At 46.8% G+C, this 24,918-nt stretch overlaps 1 protein-coding gene across 2 annotated transcripts in view; it reads right to left on the reverse strand.

Moving 5' to 3' along the window:
* Nucleotides 1-24,918, reverse strand: part of LOC146869629 (complement C2-like) — a 770,906-nt gene that overhangs the window by 94,660 nt on the left and 651,328 nt on the right. For both annotated transcript variants that reach the window (XM_085608924.1, XM_085608934.1), the window contains exon 16: nucleotides 2,018-2,138. In XM_085608924.1, the coding sequence (XP_085465050.1) occupies nucleotides 2,018-2,138 (121 nt within the window). The remainder of the gene's footprint in view (nucleotides 1-2,017; nucleotides 2,139-24,918) is intronic.

Below are 24,918 nucleotides of genomic sequence, written 5' to 3' on the forward strand. Positions count from 1 at the left end.
TAAATAAGAACTGAACTCTAGGCCAAATGTTTTGCATAAATAAATATTTCTATAACCAAGCAAGCCTGGTACAGGTAAGCATATAATTACTTTGCAGGAGCAAATTACTTGTATGAACACAGTTCAAAGTTGCAGTATAACTTGTACTGATTTTGGTTACAGTTTAAGTAAGCAGTTTGCAACAAATTGCAGGTATAGTACATTCGAATGAATGGGCTTTTTAAGTAAAATGCAGTTATTTACTTTTCAGATTACTTTTACTAACACAGGGCTGGATCCTAGATTCAGCCCTGGGACCTTTCCTGAAAACAGGTGAGGAAATGCGTTTTAGTTAGAGGTACGATTTTTAAAGAATATTATTGCATTTCAAAAGTTGACATTTAGAAACTTTTTCACATAGAATCACCAATGTTATTCTATGGGAGGAAATTCACCTAGCAGGTAAGTTATGTTAACGATACCTTTTCTTACTCAGTGCTGGATACCTAGATTCAGCACTGGGACATTTCCTGAAAACAGTTGAGAAAATGTGTTTTGGTTATTCTGCTAATTTTTAAGGAATATTTGTAATTTTCAAAAGTCGACACTTGGAAAAGTTTTGGGAGAAAAAGTGTCAATGTTATTCTATGAGGAAAAAGAGGTTATCGGTTTCCAGGTAGGTAATCGGTCTTTTGAGTTAGGGTTCTGGGGTTAGACTCAGGGGTCTCCCAGGGTTGCACCTCCAGTGGCACTAGGGCGGCCGGGTGCAGAGTGTTGAGGCCCAATGTTATCCTATGGAGGATAGGGGGACTCCGGTTACATGGCTGTGCTGGCAAGCAGGCCACGGGATTGTGGGAGCAAAGCTCCCAGGGTTAAGCTCAAGGCAAGTTGGGGACCAAGTTAGCACCAAAGGGGCACCCTCAGCGGCACTAGGGCAGCCGGGTGCAGGTTGGAATGGACCTGGGTACTGTAGGGGTACAGGGCTCATGCACTTGCACCCTCACCACTGGCATAGGGCACCCAGCTAGAGGGGTGACTGATGTATGCCTGGGCAGTGGTTTATGGGCATGGCACACAAGTATGTGTGCCATGTCAACTCTTTGTTTTGTCCTGCACCAAGACACTCAGCCTGCAAAGGTAGTGTGTGTTTGTCAGGGTACAGGGCCTCTAAGGGTGTCACAATAAGTGCTGCAGCCCTTAGGGGCCTTCTCTGGTCACAGTGCCCTGGGCACCTATGGTACCATTTACCAGGGGCTGACAAGTGGCCAGAGAAGCCAATTGGGTTTAGGCTTCAATGCAGTATTAGGGAAGGAACACAAGCCCTGGGCACCTGATTGGCAGGAGCCCAGGGCACACTCAGTCAAAGCACATCAGCAATTCAGCAAAAAGGGGGGTTATCATGCAATAAAGAGGGCACTTTCTCACAATAGGTTGAAGGAGTTAGGCAGGTGGAAGTCAAGACATGGGTGGTACTACAAGACCCAAGGGAAGCCATGAATAAGGAGGTAACTGGTGCGATTTATCTTTGACATGTAAAGGAACAGATAGGGCTGAGGAGCAGGTGATGTGGATGTGCAGCCATTCCACTGTGAAGTGGGAACAAGAGCATGCAAAGAAGCAGTCCTTTTATGGACAGCACCTAGGTCGAACCTTAATGGATGAACATGCATTTTCTCTTTGTTCAGTGCGCAACATCTGCAAGGTCGTATCTGAGGGCCAAAGTTCACAGGAGATGGAGGATAAAACAATGAGTCTATGGCAAAGCACCAAAGGGGAGTTGGGTGGATTGCTACACAAATTACTGGAGGTTCGACATATCTAGAAAATACATACATCACCAAGGTACGTACATCTGAAGTTAGTTACGGAAAAGCCATGCAAACTTACTTTTTGATATTTTGTCGCTGGATACTTTGTCCCTCAAGCTGCTGGGCTCCAATAGTAAGGGAGACAGGAGAAAAATGCCAAGAGCAGCTCCTTGCGTTAGCCGCTATTTCCCTCTATACCATTTCAGCCTCATTTTGTAACTTTTATTTACCTTTGCATGTGGAATATCCTTTGTCTCCCTCAGTGCACAGGTACCTTGGCCGCATTATTTTTTGGATGTCGTCTTTCTGGAAACTACCCCATTGCAAGATTCCATTGGCACAGGAATCCCTCTGTAGCAAAACAAGGAGAATAATGCAGTATACATGATGGTTAAAAGAAGGCATTGATTATAAAAAGAACAATGAAGAAGGGATGAAAGGATGGAGAGAGCAGGAAAATAACAGAAGGAAATGGAATAGGGAGAAGAAATAGGAAAAAGAAGGATACAAAAATGAAGGGAAACGGTTATAATATTTTGAGGGGGAAAGAGGGATCAAAGAAGGAAGAAGAATGAGGCGAGAAAAAAACAGAAGAATAAAAGAAATGATACAAGTGAAAATATTCAGGTATTTTATGAAGACTACACGTTGATAGCCTGATTTAGAGTTCTGCAGATGGGTTACAATGTCACAAACATAATGGATATCCTGTCTACCGTACTACAAGGGCATTATAGCCAATGGCACTTAATACGACGGACAAGATATCCATCACATTTGTGACAGAGTCACCCATCCACAGAACTCTAAATAAAGCCCTCAGTAAGGAGAGAAGGACTGTTGGAAAGAAAAAGCGAGTGGGTCATATAAAAATGCAGAAGGTGCGAAAATATATGTATATTTGTAGAAAAAAGAGGGTAGGAGGCAAAAGAGGTGTGAAGCTGAGAACAAAAGAGTAAGAAAAAGAACACAGTACAATCATGTTTTGTTCAGTGACTTGAAGACAAGTTAGAGGTTGCAGATGTTCTCATCTATCACTGGGTCAAACCTATCTCATGACTCTCTAGTTGGTTTACGGTAAGAAATTACGTTAGATCTACATCTCACCCCATCACTTGCACACTTCCGAAGATGGGTAGTGGATACTCTAAAGACAGAAGCAGGGAATGATGGAGTGACCACTGCGCCTTCCGGCCTGGTCACCCCCACGCTCCTGTGCCTGTGCCTGCTCCCGCAGCCCCAGCCACCCGAGGGCCGCCGAGCCCACACCAGCCTCCCGCAGCCCCAGCCACCCGAGGGCCGCCAAGCCCGCTCCAGCTTTTCCCGCCGCCCCAGCCCGTGGCCCCACCCCCGCCAGCCGATTGGCTCACGCTCCCGCCTCCCCGCAAACCCTCCCGACCGGCTCCCTTCTTAAGGGGAGCCTGACCAGAACCAGGGAGTGACCACTGCGCCTTCCGGCCTGGTCACCCCCACGCTCCTGTGCCTGTGCCTGCTCCCGCAGCCCCAGCCACCCGAGGGCCGCCGAGCCCACACCAGCCTCCCGCAGCCCCAGCCACCCGAGGGCCGCCAAGCCCGCTCCAGCTTTGCCGCCGCCCCAGCCCGTGGCCCGCCCCCCCGCCAGCCGATTGGCTTGCGCTCCCGCCTCCCCGCAGACCCTCCCAACCGGCTCCCTTCTTATGACGTCCCCAAAGCGACCACGCAGCGGACGCGCACAGCGGGAGCACCGATTGAGCGCCGAAGGTGCGCCAAAGGTAAGCCCGTCTACGCCCGTCCGCGCCTGGACCGCGCCCAACGCCAGGACCCATGGCCCCCACAGACCCCAGCCCACCCACCGGACGTACGACGCCGCCACCCTCAACGCACTCAACGCCGGCCGAAGCCCAGGATGCTACCGAGCCACCCCGAGACGCACCCACGGACCCTTCTGCTGCAACTCCTGCAAGTTCACCTGCATCCGGACCTGCACTACTCCAGCACCAACCAAGACCAAGACGAGCAACAGCAGCAGCCACCTGAAATGCATCCTGCTCAACACCCGCTCCGTCCACAGACACGCCGTCGAGCTCTGGAACCTGCTTGACACCACAGCCCCAGACGTCGCCTTCCTCACGGAAACCTGGATGAACGCCTCTTCAGCGCCCGACATTGCCATCGCCATCCCAGACGGCTACAAGATCATCCGAAGGGACCGCATCAACCACACCGGAGGAGGCATCGTCATCATCCACAGGAACACCATCCGCATCACGACCAACACTGACGACACCCTCGCACCCGCCGAGCACCTGCACTTCCAGGTCCACATCAACCCCAAGACCACCCTCAGAGGCACCCTCATCTACAGACCCCCGGGACCACGCGCACAATTCAGCGAAGACATCGCCAACTTCATCAGCCCGCACGTCCTCCCCTCCGCTGACTACATCCTCCTCGGGGACCTCAACTTCCACCTGGAGAACAACAACAACCGCAACACCACCACCCTGCTGGACAACCTCGCCAACCTCGGACTCAAGCAGCTGGTCACCACCCCCACCCACTACGCCGGACACACACTCGACCCCGTCTTCTCATCCAGCAAGGACATCGCCTTCAGCCACGCCACCGGACTCCACTGGACGGACCACAGCTGCGTCCACTTCAGCTTCAGAAGGACCACAATCCACCACCACCAGCAACAGGTTGCACGCAGAAGCTGGAACAAGATCACAGCCGACCAGCTCGCGACCGCCCTGAGCAAGAACCCACCCACCAGCGCAACGAACCCAAGCCAAGCGGCCACCAACCTCACGAAGTGGATCAGCGACTGCGCAGACGACCTCGCCCCTCTGAAGACCCCGCCTAGCAGACCCGGTAGCAAGAAAGCCCCATGGTTCACCGACGAACTCAAGAGCTCCAAGAAGAACTGCCAAATCCTCGAGACAACCTGGCGCAGAGACCCAACACCGGACAACATGACTGCCCTCAAGCTCGCCACCCGAAAACACCACCAACTCATCCACGCCACCAAGAAAACCGCATTCAAGGAACGACTGGACAACAACGCACACAACAGCAAGGAACTCTTCAACATCGTCAAAGAGCTCTCCAACCCCAACGCCGGAAACAACAACATAACCCCTTCACAAGACCTCTGCAACTCCCTCGCCTCCTACTTCCACAACAAGATCGCGGACATACACAACAGCTTCAGCACTCAACCGACGCACGCCACGATCGAACCACCACCCCCCATCACCACCCTCCGCGCCTGGACCTCGATCAGCACCGAAGACACCGTCCGCACGATGAACTCCATCCACTCCGGATCTCCTACCAACCCCTGCCCTCACCACGTCTTCAACAAGGCCGACGCTGTCATCGCACCCCACCTGCGGCACATCATCAACACCTCCTTCGACACCGCTACCTTCCCGGAGAGCTGGAAGCACGCCGAACTCAGCGCTCTACTAAAGAAGCTATCAGCCGACCCCACCAACCTCAAGAACTACCGCCCCATCTCGCTGCTCCCGTTTCCTGCAAAAGTCATCGAGAAGACCGTCAACAAGCAGCTGGCCGCCTTCCTCGAGACGAACGGATCCCTCGACCTCTCGCAGTCTGGCTTCCGGGCCAACCACAGCACCGAGACCGCCCTGATCGCAGCCACCGATGACATCCGAGCTCTGCTTGACAACGGAGAAACAGCGGCCCTCATCCTCCTAGACCTCTCCGCGGCCTTCGACACTGTCTGCCACCTTACACTGGTGCAGTGACTCAGCAACGTCGGAATCCAGGAGAAGGCACTGGAATGGAACATTTCCTTCCTCGCCGGAGGGACACAGAGGGTCCGCCTCCCCCCGTTCAGATCTGAAGCCACCGAAGTCATCTGCGGCGTTCCTCAAGGCTCCTCGCTCAGTCCAACCTTCTTCAACGTGTACATGAGCCCCCTCGCAGACATCGCACGCCAGCACAACCTCAATATCATCTCCTACGCCGACGACACCCAGCTGATTCTCTCCCTCACCAACGACCCCGCCACCGCCAGAGCCAACCTCCACGAAGGGATGAAAGAGGTAGCCGAAACTGAACTCGGACAAGACGGAAGTCCTCATCCTGGGAATCTCACCCTCCGCCTGGGACGACTCCTGGTGGCCCCCCGCCCTAGGCAGCGCACCCAAACCAACAGACCACGCACGCAACCTGGGCTTCATCCTGGACTCCACCCTCTCCATGACCAGACAAGTCAACGCCGTCTCCTCGTCGTGCTTCAACATCCTGCGCATGCTACGAAAGATCTTCCGGTGGATCCCCACCGAGACCAGGAAGACGGTCACCCAGGCCCTCGTCACCAGCCGTCTGGACTACGGCAACTCCCTCTATGCCGGAACCACCGCCAAACTCCAGAAAAGACTTCAGCGGATCCAGAACGGCTCAGCACGACTCATCCTGGACATCCCCCGTCGCAGCCACATCTCCGGACACCTGATAGACCTGCACTGGCTCCCGGTCACCAAGAGAATCACCTTCCGACTCCTCACCCACGCACACAAAGCCCTACACAACCAAGGCCCAGGATACCTCAACAGCCGCCTCAACTTCTACGCTCCCAAACGCCAGCTTCGATCGACCGGCCATGCCCTCGCCACCTTCCCCCGCATCCGAAGAGCCACCACAGGGGGACGGTCCTTCTCCTTCCTCGCCGCCAGGACGTGGAACTCCCTCCCGACCCAGCTCCGCCTGACCCAGGACCACCTCGCCTTCAGGAAGCCACTCAAGACCTGGCTGTTCGAGCAGTAGCGGACCCCCTCCCCTAGCGCCTTGAGACCCAATGGGTGAGTAGTGCGCTATATAAATGCTTTGATTGATTGATTGATTGATTGTCTACATTCAGCTGCATCTTCCCCTGGTACCCCAAACTCTTTGCTCCTGATTGAGAGTTTGACAGTTGAGTTACTCTGTCACAAACGTGATTGATATCCTATCTGCCATATTATAAGTGCCGTAGGATATATTGCACTTGTGTTACGGTAGACGGGATATCTGAGACGTTTGTGACAGAGTAACCTGTTCGCCAAACTCTAAATCAAGCCCTTAGTCTCAAGAAGACACAGCCAAGTCTGTTGAAAAGCAGAACTAAACATTTTGGGCATGGTTATGAGCAGTGCATCAAATAATGTCCTCGAGAAGCAGGGATCAGGGCATCCAAATGAATCTCTCCTTCAGTCCTTTGATTTTATCGATTCGTCTTTAGTCTCCCTCAGAGATTGCCCTCAAGTCAAGTAGGCTGCATTGCTGTTTAGGACATGCTTATTTACCTACTTTCCGCTTTTATTTTTTTCCGGAAGAATGGCTTGGTGCATAAGGTCACACAAGTTTTCTGGGCCACGCTTGGGTGATGTCACTAAAAAAGCAGGTTACTCGTTTAGCTTGGGCAGTGGTCCCACTCAGGGGCATATTTACTAGGAAGTTGCGGAAGGCGGCATCATCCACCTTGGCTTAATGCCGCGCTCTGCCACTTTCAAAATACAGGGCTGCACTGTATTTACAAGGATACAGTGCAGCCCTGCGTTTCCCCCCGCACTGGCGCTAATTTGAGCTGCCTAGCGCCACCGTAGTTGGAAGATTGTTTATATGCAGGAAGGTGTTCCTTCCCGCACATAAACAATCTGAAATGGCATTTTGACACTTCTATATGCGCTTCTTAATGCAGCAAACTTAGAAGCTGCAAAACGTATTTTTTTTTTATTGATTGTTTATGTGCAGGAAGGATCACCTTCCTGCAAATAAAAAATCAATGGCCTTTTGCTGTTCCTATGTGTGCTGCACAATGCAGAATTGAAATTAGAGAGAGGTGGCATCCACTCATTAGGTGTGGAGCCCTTTACTGTCTCAGGATAGATTTCTGCTGATTGCACATCCACAAGTAGATTTGCCTGAATGGTGGAAATTTTGGTGTATACAAATAATTCCAGCGAATCACACCGTTCTGCTGTAGGTTGGAGATCTCTAGAGATGACCTCAGGACTCATAAAGGTTTTCACAATTTTGAAGATCTCTTTAGATTTATTACCAGCTTCGCTAATCCTGGTCTCAAAGACCATTAGCTGTGAGATTCTCATTTCCATTTTCTTGGATAACTGACGCTTCCTGCAAGGCGCTGTACCTTGCCATTTGATTAGTGTATTTGTTCCCTAATGTAACCAATTATATCCAGCCTTACAGGCTTGGTTTTGGTTTTTGAATTGAATCCAACAAATCCAATTTGGACAGGCTATTTTTTATTGGAGCACCTGAAGATATCATTAATTCTCTGTGACCATATTTGCCCATAATCATGAACAATAAAACCATACTATCAGTATAGATTGTTGCACTCAAATTCTCCGACAGACAACAAGCTCTAATTAAGGCAATCAATTCTGCCACCTGTGCCGATGTTAAGGAGGATGCCACTAATGTCTCTGTAATAGAGCATACTGCATAAGCGGCTCATAATACTCCATTTTGGTCTCTCAGATAAGAGCCATCAACAAACAATCTCAAATCTGGTAGTTCAAATGGAACTTCTTTTATGTATGGTCTTGGGTTTTGTGCATAATTCAATCACTTCAATGCCATCATGCTCCAACTCTTCATCAATTATATCCTCTCTGTCTTCTTATTTGTCTGAAACTGGAAGCAGTGTTGCTGGATTAAAGACATTGCATCTTCAAACGGAAATGTTTTCTCTCTGAATAATGACCTGCTCATACCGTGTCAACCTGCTATTTTTCATATGTGTTCTTCTCGTTCTTGTCAAAATAATTTTGACTGAATGTGGGACGACAAATCGCAATTCTTTCAGATTGTTCCATTGCCAGACAAACAGCTGCAACAATTTCAAACATCCTGGAAGACTTACAGTAATTGGATCTAATACTTCTGAAAAATAGGCTAGTAGATACATGAGTCCCCCATGTTTCTGTGTGAGAATTGAAAGTTCACAACCACCTCTTTCATGAAAAAATAATTAGAACATCTTTTTGTAATCAAGCATCCCAAGCGCGGGCTCATTAGAAAAAATCTCTTTCAATTTATTTTTTTTGTTTTGTTTTTGTCCTCATCTGCCACACAGGTTTCAATATGCAATCTTGTAGGTTTACACACATTGTGCTGCCTCAGTTACTATGACTGGTTGGGGCAGTAATGGAACGGAAAGCTCACCCCTCAGCAGCAATGTTTCAACCAGCAGTGATCGCTAATATAAAACCAACCAAGGGATGCTAGAATCCAGCCAAGGTACTAATAATAGCACCAAGAAACGGCTATCCCCCAGAATGGGATTGATGGCTTAATCATTGGACCTGGGGGGGAGGGGGGAACCCCAGATACTCAATGGACCCAATTCAGAAGATGCCAGAAGGATCTTTTATCTGGATTACCGGTTCTAGCCAGGTCCAACTTAGAGACCAGCAGAGTAGAAGCATATCAGTCATTAATAGAAGGAGATGAAGAGTCCTTTCACTTCCTGCAGATCTCCCTCCTGGCAAGCAGTATGGCATAAAAGATAAGCTTTTTTGCCAAGGAAGGGACCCCTTGATAGCAACCAAATATTACTGATGTAAGGTCCAGGGTAATGTTAACACCAACAGAAAGTGAAAGAATCTTTCTAATGGCTTCCCAGAATGGGGACAAATGCGGGCACTCAAAGAACATGTGAATGTCAGAAGCAGCCACCAAACCACATTTCGCGCAAGCCACACTACTCCCCATGGTAAATTTGGAGAGACGAAGGGGTGAATAATATGCTCGATGAATGGTGAAAAGATGGTTCCTGCGTAACCATGCAGGTTTGACAATGTCCCACATCAACGTACAAGACGAATTCCAAAGATGTTGTAGATCGGGATTGGTGACATGCAAAGACCAAAGCTCCTCTGGCAATGAAAATATTCCATCCATTTCCTCCAGGATTAGATTGTACCACAGTGCAATTTCCTTCTTGGCAGGCAGTTTATCTGCCAAAAGCGTTATAAGATAACTATACGCACCCAAGGGATATTTAACACCATGTGGAGGTTGAACAGAATATGCACGAGACCAGCACGATATTTGAAGATACTTAAGCCTGGAGAAGTTTGGACCAATTTTAGTGCAAAGATATTCCCAGGGTAACAAATCCCCGTCAACAAATAGGTCACCCCACTCCTCCAGTCCAGCCTCTCTCATAGACATAGCTAGTGCATCCCCTAACCAAGTGGGACCGTCAGGGAGATCCCACAGCGGTGTCCTGCTTCCATAGTACCCAACTTTAATGGCCTTAGACATCTGAGCCCATATTCTAGCCATACCCCATAAAATTTTCAATTTAATTTTTTTGAAAAACTTGGGGTTTCCAAATTTGAAAAGAAACCCTGACTGGCTTACCCCTTCTGCATCCAATAACATAGAATAAGTGGACCCAACTCCATAACCTACTGGACTCTTTAATAGGATCCTAGCGTGAGATAACTGGAAAGCCCAGGCATAAGCCTGGAGGTCAGGGGCAGTGAGCCCTCCTTTTTCCCTACACCTCCTGATTTTTTTCCAGGAGATTCTTGGAAGATGTTTATTCCAGATAAAGGTACTAATATCAGACTGCAATTTTCTGATAGAGGCGGGGTCAAAATATAAGGGTATCGTATTAAACAAAAAAGAAACTTTGGGCAAAATGGACATTTTAACAAGGCTGACCCTACCCAGTAGGGAGAGCGGAAGATAGGCCCAGGTTTGGAGCAGCTTACGACATTCTTTTGCAACTTTTGAAAAGTTAATAATAGTGATCTGATCGAGGTCAGCTACAATATCCAAACCTAGATACCTCATCTGACTCCCCGGCCGGATTTCAGAATTAAAGGTACTTTGGTCAATATTCCAGGTCATCATCTCGGTCTTTAAAGTATTAATTTCATAGCCGGAGACCCTCCCGAACTCCGAAGCCAACTTAAATATTGCTGGGATGGCCTCATGCGGTTCAGAGGTAAATATAAGGATATCGTCGGCATAGAGGGCCACCTTTCTCGCCCAACCCCTGTATGCAAATGCCTTGATGTTAACACTATCCCTCAAAATCTGGGCAAAAGGTTCAGCATACAGATCGAACAGGAGTGGGGAGAGAGGGCAGCCCTGTCTGGTGCCCCTCGAGATGTCAAATGGGTCAGATAAAATACCGTTAACCAATACACGGGCACTAGGGTTCCGATAAAGAAGACCAATCGCCTGACGAAATCTACCCCTCACGCCGAACTTTGCCAAGGCCTCCGACAGATACAACCAATTGACTCTGTCGAAGGCCTTGGTGGCGTCCAGCGTGAGAACCGCCAAGGGCAAAGACTTCAAACATGCCATATCTATTGATCCAATCAAATCAAAAGTCAGTTCAAAAAGCTGTCGCCCCTTAATAAATCCTTTCTGATCAGAGTGTAAAATAGTGGGAGCGACTAGAGCCAATCTCTTTGCAAGAATGGAGGCGAAGATCTTATAGTCTCCATTCAAAATAGAGATTGGTCTATAAGAACCGCAGGCTGTTGGGGACTTCCCTGGTTTCAAAATTACAGTTATAGATGCGCTATCCCATGACACGGGTGGTGGCACTCCATCCAGCAAGATCTGATTAAACAGTGTGACCAGGAAAGGGACAAGTTCCTGCTCCAAAGCTCTATATATTTCAGCAGGCAGGCCATCAGGCCCCGACGCCTTTCCTTTCTTGGCATCCTGGATGGCTTTCCTTACCTCTTCTTCCGAGATTTTACTATCTAGCATTACTGACTGGTCAGCAGAAAGACTTGGTAGATCTATTTTCCTGAGCCAATCATTGATAGTAGCAGTATCCAATTTCTTATCTTCATGGTAGATAGCTTGATAGTAATCTCTAAATGCTGCTCTAATATCTGCATCTGAAGGAAGAGGGACGTTATTGACATTGATCTGGATGATGTTATTACGAACCTGATCAGTTTTTGCTTTCCATGCCAATAACTTACCAGCACCTTCTCCATACTGGAAATGTGCGATTTTATTGGCCTCCCATCTTTCCTGAAGCCGCCGGTTAAGAATCGAGGTCAGTTGGCCCCTTAGAGTAAGTAATTTAGCCCGCAGAGGTGTTAAGACATCATCTGTGGACGCTAAGTTGGCATCAATATCAGTTTGCGTTTTAGACAAATTCGCCTCCACAGAGGCAATGACCTCTCTGTATTCCCTCCTTCTATATGACACCTTGCCCATAATAAGGCCTCTCAAAAAGGCTTTAAGTGAGTCCCAGACCACACCAGGTCCTGCAGAGCCCACATTTACCTCTAAGAAGGACCCCACTTCAGTTTTTAGAAAGGTGACATCTTCAGGATGAGAGAGTAAAGTGCGGTCAAAAGACCAAGTCCTTACTACGGCAGAAGTAGGTACCATAAGTTCCAGGAATACAGCAGAGTGGTCGGATAAATGGAACGGGAGATATCGAATGTCCTTAACAGCGTCAATTAAGCTATGGTTGATTAATATAAAATCTATCCTGGACTGATGATTATATTTATAATTTCTAAAAGAGACCCCCTGCTGCTGCCCGGCCCTTAATCTCCAAATGTCCACATATCCGTACTGTTTCATTACATTTAACAAGAAAGATCTTGATTTCGAAGGGACACGAGATCTACTGTTATGAGATTTGTCCAGGATTGGATCTAAACAATGTTGAAATCACCAGCTAATATAACTGGTTCCGGGAAGGACAAAAGATAGAAGAAAATCACTTCCAAAGATGTAGGATCGTCAAGATTGGGGCCGTAGTATCCAACCACTGTGAAACAAGCACCCAAGATTGCCAGGGAGGCAATAACCCATCTCCCCGCAGGGTCAACCTTAAAGTCTAATACCCTGGCCCTAAGATGCTTTTTGAAAATCAATGACACGCCTCGGGAGGTCATGGATTGAGAGGTCGATATTATGGAATCAATCCATTTGTTCCCTTTAACCAAGGTGTCGATTTCAGACTGGATCAAATGTGTCTCTTGGAGAATGATGACCTGGGCATCTGAATCCCAGAGGTACTGCATCAATGTTCTAGCCCTAGGTTTAGTACGGAGCCCATTGATGTTCCAAGACATAATCTTTAAACTAGCCATCCCCACTGACCCAGAGCACAGCCAGCCTTGCCTTTATAATACGACCAAATATAAACTGACCCACCTCCATTAAAAAATTTGCAGCACAATATGAAAACAGGACTAACAAAAATAGTAAAAAATAAGAGAGTTGGCTGATGAGAAATTTTATAAATTTTGCCCGTGGATCCACCCCCCCTGCCCTTCCACCCTTCCCCTCCCCCGTGGAAAACCCGTGGTGTATCTAACCGGATCAAGTCCAGTAGATGGCACCCCTACCTCAGGCTCCCGTTACTCCCCGCCCGAAACCCAACACCTGGGAAATAGAATGAAGAAAAAAGTGATCCCACCTTAAGTGATATTATGTATATTATGTAGGTAATTAAAAAAAGAAAAGAAAATTATATATATATATTTTTTTTTTTTTGCAAAATGACTACATTTGCTATCCTTAGTGTTTGTTTGTTTTTTTCCATTCACCTTTTATAAAGTTTTTTTACTTTTTCCCCCTATTTTCATTTACTGGAATAATAGATTCTAATATACTACAGTACCTACGAGCGACCACGACAGCTATACGAGACCAAGAGAGTTAAGTACTATTTACCAGATGACTTATTACCTATGTCCAGAAGGAATTCATCGGCAACTTGGACTGACCTAATGTTTACCATCTTGTTATTATACATGACCCTCAGAGAAGCCGGGAACACCAATTGAGGTGAAGCACCCAGCTTCCTGAAGGCCTCTAGCCGCCTCCCGAACTCCCATTGCTTCTCCAGCGTGACCCTAGATAGGTCAGACCTGATAAGGAAAGTGAACCCCTTACCAGGTAGGGACTTCTGTTTAAGAGCCACATTGAGGATCTGCTCTTTAAGGGTGTACGTATGAAAGTTAACAAGGATTTTGCGTGGTTTTGGCCTTTGGGGGTTCTGTCTAAAGGGTTCCCTATGAACCCTCTGAATATCGGTTGCCAGCTGCTCCAGAGATTGATCCAAGCATAATGCTTCTTTCAGCAAGCGGACAACAAACTGCTTAACATCAGAACCCTCAGATCCCTCAGGGACATTAAGGATACGAATGTTTCCTCTTCTTGCGTTGTTTTCCAAAACCTCCATCCTGTCTAACAAGGCCTGGTCCTCTCTTTTAAGTTTGATAATGTCCTCTTCTGCTTTATCTAGATGTACCGACATTGTAGCTAACTTTTCTTCCAAGACTCTGTCCTGGTTGACAGCCCATCAATCTTGTTATCTAATGACTGGCAATAATCCCGGATCTCCGTCTGCATAGCTGAGGATTGCTCGAACCCCCTTTTTATGTCCCGAGACAAAGTAGTAAACATCGCAAACAAAGAGGCTGCCGAGATATTTGCCGATATTTCTTCTCTGTCACAAGATAAAGTAGAAGGCACAGGCACAGGCACTTCCATGGGTAACTCCAAAACACTGGCCCCCAAGAACCCTGGCCCGTGTGATCAGGACTACGGGAAGCGGGGTGACTAAGGGCCCCCTCCCTAGCTTCTGCTGTGTCGCTCCTCACATCACGACTGACAGGTATTGCCCAGTCGCCACCCTCCTCACTGAGAGAAACTCCATTCGTGGGTATACTTGTAAGTGGGGGGGCTACTGAGACTACTAAAGCAGCTGGGACTACTGGTGCTAGCCACCCCACGATCACCCCGGGATCCCCAAGAGCCAAAAGGGCGGGCGAAACATCTAAAGGAGGGGGGACTACAAGAGATGGGGTTAAAGTAGGGAAAGTCGCTGGAACAGAGTCCTTTAGTGCGGTCATTGCCTGTGATTCGACGAGGTGCAGAACCTGTGGGACAACTTTAAAATACGAGCGAAGAGATGGTGTAATTTTGGATGCAGCTTCAGCTCCTGCAGTAAGATTACGTGTTGCTTTCCCTCTGGTTCCCTTAGATTTCACCTCAGTAGATAGATAGGAAGAGGCTCTCTTACTTCTTTGGGGCGAAGTGGTGGCGCTGAATGAGTTGGAGCTGGGGACAAGCTCCCTTGAATGTAGTCTAGCCAGCACCTTACCTCTTCTTCGACCACCTTTCCCACCTCTCCCACCTCTCCCCTTACCTCTGGGCACTTGATGGTATTGAAAGTGCAAACCTTCTGAGTCATTTGATACCCCACAGGGAGGTAATTCTGAGTCTGACTCCTGTGCCTTCTTGTCGCTGCCGCTGCGCCCGTCCGTTTCCGTTGTGTCTTCCTCTGTATTCTCCACTGTATCCTGAGCAATCACTCCCAAATGCTGAATGATGGTATCCTCAGCACACACAGCACACACCAAACTGCGTGCTCTCCTGCCGCGCCGCAGCTCCAGGGCGGCGGAAGACCACGACCACCGGACCAGTGGATTTCCCGTGGAAACGGGAAAACTGAGGCAAACAGCAATATCCACCGTGCCTCCAGGAACGCCGAGGACGCCACTGGCAGGAATACTGCTGCCGAAGGTGCGTGTCATGGAAAGGGAGAACAGACCCAGGTCGAGAGGAGGAAAGAGTTCTCACCACACGAGCGTCAGCCTCCAACCTTACAACCTGCTACATGTCGAGAAGCCAGAGAGGCTCCAAAAACGCCACAACGCCAAAAATATCCCAAAAGAGAAAACCGAAGACTCAAGGAGCAAAACACAGGTAAGAAAAAAACGCACTGGTGACCGCCATCAGGGGCTCAGTTAGGGCAAACGGGAGCCTGACTCACGGAGCACCACGGCAGATCAGCCGTCTGCCGCCATGTTCTCCCACCTCTCTTTCAATTTCTTAAATGAATGCAGGTACTCGTCATCAAATGGTACTGTATCCCGTACATCATTAAATGTTAGCCTTATTAAAGGCTTTGTAATCATGTAAAGGCTTGGGATCTCTTGTCAACAATATCCGACAATTTCAAGAAACATTTGAACCTCCCTCTTTGTTGTTGGGGAATTCAATTTCCAAATTGCAGAAACGCGTTCTTTTGAGACTTTTCGCACTCTTTTCAATATGGTGTCCGAGATAAACAACTTCCTTCTCACAGTACTGCATTTTAGTTGGTAAGACTTTAAGTCCATTCTCAGCCACATGAATTAACAACTCAGTGCTATCAAGTTTGCAATCCTCTTTGGTTTCGGATTCTACTAGGAGATTATCTATTTATTGTACCTTGATAGAATGACACAGCAATTTCATAACCTTTGGAGCTTTTTTAAGGGCGCTCTGTATACCCTAGTGGAATTGCACAACACACAAGCACTTTATTAAAAAATTGGAAATCAAAAAGGAACGTAGAGTCCTCATGCAATGGTACTGAAAAGAACGCTTGGCACAAGTCAATGACTGTGCACCATTCTGCTTTTGATGGAATCTGGAACAATATTACTGCTGGATTCAGTACCACAGGACCATGTATGATTCTCCAATTGCCATTTGGCTTTTTTATTCCCATCACACAAGAACTGTAAAGACTACCAAACACTTCTGTAAGGATTCTATGCTCATTAATTTTCTTGATTACCAGTTTTATTCCTTCTTCAGCCTCTTTAGTTAGTCTATATTGCCTTGTTCTGGGAAATATTTTATCTTATTTACTAGTTATGCTGTTTTAATTAACATGATTTTTTCCCCGTAAAATCCCATACCTCTTCTCAGGCAGTATGTCTTAAAAGGTAAACTGAGACGAATGTCTAACTTTACAACTTTTGGTATTCACAAACGGCATTTACAAGTAGCAAAGTTAGACTTTTGTTGCAGTTTTATTTTCAGTTAAACGTAAGACCAAAACGTAAGTTTAACTGAGACAAAAGTCTACTTTCCTACTCATGAATGCCCTTTGTGAATACAGAAAGTTGTAAAGTTAGACTTTCGTCTTGGTTTACCTTTGCCAGTCGGGCCCTAAATCTTCATCTTTCTTTTCTACTGCATCACCATCTTGTGTGCAATAAATAACGCAATTCATTTTGCAAAAAAGATTCGTTCCAAGCAAATTCACTGGGCTAGAATCACATAATAAAAACTGAAATTTATTTTCCACTTTACCTATTTTAGGTAGAACATTTGCTGAAACCTAATTAACAATTTGTTTATTACTGATTCCTACATATTGGACTTCTCTTCCCGAGAAGGGTAAGTTTGGGACTTCCACAGAACAGACTGTAGATCAGGCAGCCGCCGTGTCAATCAGCAATAAAAAGGGATGGCCATTGACTTCTCCGTCAACATAATGAGCTACTTTGGTCTACTTCCAGGACTGCTCCAAGTAAGCAATCCTTCTTCCCCTCAGGCACCACCATTATAAACTACTTCCTGCCACCTCATCCATGCGAATCATAGCATTCTGTTGATAGCCTGCATTATAAATCATTTTATGTTCACACATTTTATTGCATTACTACGGCTGCTAGCATTGTCATTTGAAATGTTTTCTGACACTGCATGTTCTGCATATTTGACATCACATTGTTTCTCTGCACCTGTTTATTTTGTCCTGAGTTTTCATGAACCCTATTTGGATTATGTCTACATTCTATCTTCCAGTGCCCGACCCACCCACTAAAATGACAAGCCGTATTCTTTTTCAACATCTCAACATTCCAATCATACTATTTGCTCTATCTCCATGCACTTGTTGATTCATTCCATTCATACCATGCACACAATTCATATTTGAACCCTTTTGACTTTTTGCTCCTTTTTCAAATTAGTTCAATTGGGCAATCATCAACTTTTCAAACAGTCTCTTGTGTTTATTTTCTAAGGTTTCACTACTCTTCTTTCACCAATTTCAAGATCTCATCAATGGTCTTTGTTGGCCAACATAACTCACTCTGTTGGATATGATTGCTAGTTTTTGACCCCAGCCTACTCTCAAAAAGCAGAAACTATGTTTCTTAAACACTTGCATTAGTTTCTCATAATAAGAATGCATTGATTCCTTGGGTTCCTATGTGGTCCTTTAAAACGTTTCCCAATGTATATACCTGTAATGCCAGAGGCACTCCCATGTATTGAGACCACGGGATAACCTTTGACTACCATTATTTTAATTGAATTGGCCTGTTTGAATTAACTTTTTGCTCAAATTTCGTGTCTCCTTAAAGCTGCAGAATGGGAGTGTTTTCACAGAGTAGAACAGCCTTGCCAGGAACAGAACCTGTGGGATGTGTGTTTGAAAGCAAGAGAGAGAAATGTGTGGAATGTACTTCTCTGTCTCGGAGTGTAGTGTTATATGCAGTGGTGCTCAAATGTGCATTATGTTGTACTTTGGGAAATGAAGTGTGTGATGCAGTGGTGCACAAATGTGAATTGTGTCGTACATTGGGAAGTTTTTACTATTGGCTTTGACATGCTCTCATGCCATCTTGAATTCTGACTCAGTCTAGCTTGAGCTTTGAGCTCACAGGCAGGCCCCCAGCCAGATCACTCAGGTTGTCTCGGCTATTCACTTTCAAGATTGTTTCAGTACCTTTGGAGATATGTTGTACTTTCTCAAGCTTTGCTAAGATAAGGGGCTGGAACAGGTGGGAGTGCAGATGAATTTGTGAGAACTCCTTTGCCTTTGGAATGCTTATGGGAGTTTGGCCAACTCACACACCTACTCACAGACCCACAAGGCTACTGATAGACCCACTCACACACCTACTCACAGACCCACCCATGCAACACTCACACAGCCACTCAAAGACCCATACTGCCACTAATACACCCACTCACAGACCCACTCAGTCACTCACACACCTACTCACAGACCCACACAGCCATTCACAGACCCAGACAGTCACTCACACATATACTCACAGACCCACTCGGTCACTCACACACCTACTCATAGACCCATAGTGCCACCCACACACCCACTCACAGACCCACACAGGCATGCACACACCCTCTCACAGATCCATAGTGCCACTCACAGACCCAACCAGCCACACACCCACTCACAGACCCACACAGGCACTCACACACCCACTCATTCACAGACCCATAGTGCCACTCACAACCCACATACAGACTCAGACAGGCACCCACTCACCCACTCACAGACCCACACACCCACTCATACCCTCACTCGCAGACCCACAGGGATACCCACACACCCACTCACAGACCCATAGCGCCACTCACACACCCAATCACAGACCCAAACAGGCATACACACAACCACTCACAGACCCATAGTGCTACTCACACATCCACTTAAAGACCTAGACTGGTACTCACCTACTCACAAACCCACACAGGAACTCACACACCCACCCATACACCAATACTGCCAATCACAGACTCAAACAAACTCACAGACCCACAGGCACTCACACACTTACTCACAGACCCTGAGCACCACTCACATACCCACTCATGGACCAATAGCACCACTCATACATCCACACAGGTACACACACACACACTCACAGATCCATAATGCCACTAACACACCCACTCACAGACCCAGACAGTCAATCACTCACCCAAACACAGACAGACACTCACTCACCCAAACACATACCAACACACGATTTCATACACCCACTCACAGACCCACACAGGCACTCTGACACCCGCTCATAGACCAATAGTGCCAGCCACACATACACTCACAGACTCACACAGGCACTCACACACCCACTCAAAGACCCATAGTGCCACTCACTCACCCACTCACAGACCTACACAGGCATGCACACACCCACTCACAGATCAATAGCACTACTCACACACCCACTTACAGGCCCAGACAGGCACTCACCCACTCACAGACCCACACAAGAACTCACACCCACTCACAGACCCACACAGGCACTTACACACTCACTCACAGACCCACAAAGGAACACCCACAACCACTCACAGACCCATACACCAACACGGACAGGTACTCACTCACCTACTCACAGACTCACACACAGACCCTCACAGGTACTCACACATATCCCACAGACCGACATGTGCACTCACAACCACTCAAACCCATAGTGCCACTCACACACCCACTCACAGAACCAGACAAGCACTCATACACCCACCCAATAGTTGTCACTCATACATCCACTCACAGGCCCACACAGACATGCACACACCCATTCACAGACCCACACAGTCACTCACACATACACTCACACACCCACTCACAGACCCATACGGCTACACACCCCTACTTACAGACCCATAGTGCCACTAACACACCCACTCACAGACCCACACAGGCACTCACACACCCACTCAGATATCTACAAAGGCAGTCACAGATCCACACAGGTACTCACAAACCCATTCACAGACCCACACAAGCACAAGCACATCTACCCCAGCAGTCCCAGGCACTCACACCCCAACTCATAGAACCACACAAGGACTCACACACCCACTCACAGACCCACACAGGCACTCACACACTCACAGACCCACAGAGATACTCATGCACCCATTCACACACCCAATACAACACACACACCCATACAGCTACTCACATACCCACTCACAGACCCATACAATCACTAACAAACCTACTCACAGACATGTACAGCCACTCACTGACCCATAAAGCTACTCATGCACCCACTCATACACCCACAAAACAACTCACACACTCACTCATAGACCCATACAGCCACTCACATACCCACTCTCAAATGTTACAGGTTACAGTTAGGAAATATTCACTTAAAAAAACAAAGGTTACAGGGACAACATAGTTAGGCTTAGATTTCAGTCCTACAAAACCAGTTACCTGGGCTAACTATAAATTACACTCCCACAATACACTGATTATGAACTCACATATTACATCACTCATGACATGGTCAGTGACATCACTCATGACATCTCAAATGACATCGCTGATAACATCATCCAGTGAGTTTTAGTGTTTAATAAATGTTTCTGAGACTAAAAGATACATAATAAGCTACTATTAAAGTACTACTAAGCGTGATACTACTTTTAACATATAATATGTAAGCGACTGTGTGTATCTGTGTGTGAGTGGGTACTTGAGTGGCTGTATGGGTGTGTGAGTGGGTGCATTAGTGATTGTGTGTGTGTGAGAGTGGGTACGTGTGGTTCTATGGTCCTGTAAGTAGATGTGTGAGTGGTCGTATGGGTGACAGAGTAGCTGTGTTAACGACTGTATGGGTGAGTGAGTAGGTGTGTGGGTGGCTGGATGGGTTACTGACTGGGTGTGTAAGTGACTGTATGGGTATGTGGGTGGCTGGTTAGTGGGTGTTTGGTTAAGTGAGTTGGTGTGCGAGTGGCTTTATTAGAGAATGATGAACTGTGTGAATGGCTTTATGGTTGAGCAAGCAGGTATGTGAGTGGATGTATGGATGTGTTAATTGAACATGAAATGTTTGGCAAAACAGGAACAGTTAATTTAATTAAACATAGCAGTCGGGAGAACAGATATAGGCACAGGGTCTGAGGACTGTCTCTTTTACAATCAATCTGTGGCCTTCTTTTATAATACAGTTCACCGTAGGTAATAAAAGGTTCCGATGATCCATGTATGGTGAGGAATGCAAGTTGCTGCCTTTGGAGTCATAAATTAATTGTCTAATGGAAAATACAGGTGAGCCTCGACCTTGTGTGGACACAATGTGGCCAGTGGTTAACATGTCCGGATGTCCGACATGGGAAGTGCGTGAACACTGCATGTACTGTGTCCTGATTGGCTATATGTTCCTAACTCATGTGCCATTTAACTATAGGATGTTTTAGGAGCACGCGTACCACCTCTGGTCACGTGTGCTTTATTGGGGCAAATCTCGCTTGACTATTGTAATGTCACTGCACCTACCTGCGGGATTGATCAAAGGTTTCCTGTTCATGCATTACTTTGCCAGCTACATGCCATCCCCCATGTGGCCTATCAATCAATAACCTCGGGCCTAGGTCTTAGTGTTTGACTCACTACGTATTTGCGAGTTGGTGTTGATTTGGAGTTCACAATGGGTGATTTCATTAATAAAGAGGCAATTTCATTCTCACACATGAATGTATCGTTTTCCATAATAGCATTGACTTCTTCTCTATTAACATTCCCCCCTCTGGTTGATTCTTCAGCTACACCATCTAACTCATACTTTTTGACAGTTATCTTATTGGGGGCCTGTTGTTCTTTATGCTCGCTTTTGACGACCACTACCTTCCTAGTTACTTGCATTTTTCCCAGTTTGAGGACTGCATTTTTACAGCAGGTTATGCCCAATTGTACAGACCTGCATAAAAATAAACACACAATGAAAACTGGCAACAGTAATGTGCACAAACCGGAGCTTCACCGGGGGACCCAGTAGAACTATTTAAAAACCACTCCTGCTCAGGAGCACATCCCTCCTTACGTATGTCTCTTGTAAATGGTGCAATGCTTGAATGGCAAGTGTCAATGTCACATTGTCCGTGTCGTTCTCTGGAATGAACATGCAGCAGGCTGCTCTGATCTTGACAAACACCCCTCCCTCCATCGCAGTCATCTTGTCTAATACATATCAGTGCTGCATCACCATGAGGAGGATCGCTCACAGTTCTTCCTTGATCAAATTTAGGTTGAGCTCAGTGCTGTTCATCATTTTAAGCATTTCCCAGGTGGTTATTTGAAGCCAGTGGGCATTAGATTGTTTCTGTAGGGTAAAGAAAAGTACAGATCCTCCTGCTGATACATGTGTGTCTGTGAACATTCTGAATTCTTCTGAGATGTCTTTGAACTGAGCCAAGCCAAAATATTTTGCGCTCTATTTTCACAAGCTTGTTGCAGCCAAGTTCTCATCTTCCTTAACGGGTGCTGGTACAAGTCTGATAGTTCTTGTCTGGGAATGACCAGGGTTTGGGTGTGTATTGTTACCAGAGAACAGAGTGCGCGGCGTTCTGGGACAAGCAGAATATTGGTAAACTTGCTGCAGTGCCAGTAATAATCCATCAGCATGGAGGTACCCCATTGCATATCTGGAATGTGCATATTAGCTGCACAGGTAGCATTCTAGGCCATTGGAAGTGTTCCTTTCCCTCTGAAACTTATTGAAAACATGTACGTTTCCGTACAATTAGGGGTTGCCCCCTCCCTTCTTGCCAAGTGTAATCACCCCCTCGGTGTCCCAGATTTCCTGACATGGGGTGGGCATGATCTTATTCAACCCTCCTCCATGTGACTCATTCCCTTTTTATCCTCAAGCTTGATGGCCCTACGCAGGAATCCCATATTGGGGGACCACTTGTTGTTAAAGAAGACCCTTCCAGATATGCTAAGAGCAACCTTTTGTCCACAAATGGATGCAGGAGTGGAATGTTTGTGCAATGAGTTGGGGGTTTGCTACTACCAAGAGCTTCTTCTCTGGGATGTCTCGGGGCCAAACAGTATCCTCCCTTTCTACTTATCCTGTCCAGCTCAGTTTGGATATCATTAGTTTCAGTGAAGAGATATAACGCAGTTGAGTTGGTTTCATATCTAGTCAAATTTACAGTTACCCTGTGTGGTTCTTCCTTGTTGGGTTGGATCTTGGCCCTTATTCTGCATAAATATAGGTGAATAAGGCATTTTCCTTTCTCGGGGTTACCTCTTGGGACAAGTAAAGCCTGTCTGTGCCCACTGAATGCGGAGTCAACGAACAGACGTACCATGACCTGGCTGATGTTTTGGGAACTGACTGACTGTGGACATGTCCTGGTACAATGTTGAGCAAAAGGGTGCTGTGTAGTGCATGTGGGATGCTGGTGACATGGGAGAGATCACAACGCAAGCACTGTGGTAACTTTTAAATAGACTCCTTATTAGTCTGCAGTTCTTCGGCTGTGAATAAATGTGGAATCACCCTTAATTGAGAGAGCGTACATAACAATGTATTCATATATAACGTTTCATTTGACATTGTAGGTCCTGGTATGAGTCCCCAGGGAGACGTCTGTGGTCCTCTGGTGGCTGTGGTTTCCCTTATCAGTTTAAACAAAAATGTTTGCGATGTTAATTAATGGAGTGGTTGTTGTGGAAGGTTTCAACCGTACATCAGAGAGATAGACCCATGCAGTTTTCCCCTCCGCCATGAGGGCCGTCGGTGTTGCAAAGACCACCTGGTAGGGCCAATCAATGTTGGATTGTTTCTGCTTGCTTACAAAGTTTCGAATTTACACTTCTTGCCTATTTGATATGGTAGGTCTGTGGTGGTGCACTTGGAGGTTCTGTGATTGACCTGTTTGGATAAGAATCTAGCAGTTTTGTTTAGTTCTGAGAGATATACATGCACTTCATCTCCCAATGCCTGGGAGCTAGCCTCAACGCTTAACCTGGTCCTAATGTTTGGAATGGGCATCCCCGTCAATCTACAGTCGCGATGCAGTCTGGTGTGAGATGGTGATTGCTGCTAAGTGCGTTTCTTAGAGCAAATAAGACTAGATCAGACAGTAGAGCCACTTCTTTTTAACGCTGGCACAAATTTTACTTATTTTGTTTTTTAGCAGGCCATTTAGTCTTTTTATGAGGCTGTTGCTTTCGGGGTCGTATGTGGATGCAAATGTATGTGTTTTGCCTAGCAGGGTCCAGATGTTGTCGAACATAGTGTTGACAAAATGTTTCACATTGTCTGATCGGATAACGTCTAGTACCTCCCACCGGGGTATTACTTCCCCAACCAGAAACGTTGATGCTGCCTTGGTGTCCCGGTGCACACAAGGACCGGCTTCGATCCATCTAGAGTACGGGGACATAACTACAATCAGGTATCTGTAATTAGCTCATCAATCAATCATGTCAATGATGCCGATGTGTAATGCCTTAAAGAGCCCGGTTGGTCTAGGGATTGATGATGATATGACCTTGAGTGTGGATTTAGGCGAAGATAATTTGCAAACAGTGCATCCGTTTAGATACATTTTTACTAACTCTGTAACGTTGGAGATAAACCAGTTGGTCTGAAGTTCCGCTATGATGTTTTCTTTTGCTGTGTCTGCTGGTAGGTGCAATTGGCGCAGTGCTACGTTGACTAAACTCTGAGGTATGACTGGTTTTCCCGTGGGGGTGTGTCAATATATGAGCTCATATGCGGTCTGCGTGAAACCCCTGGCATCCCAT

The sequence above is a fragment of the Triturus cristatus genome, chromosome 1_1 (assembly GCF_964204655.1).
Source record: "Triturus cristatus chromosome 1_1, aTriCri1.1, whole genome shotgun sequence".
NCBI classification, from domain to species: domain Eukaryota; kingdom Metazoa; phylum Chordata; class Amphibia; order Caudata; family Salamandridae; genus Triturus; species Triturus cristatus.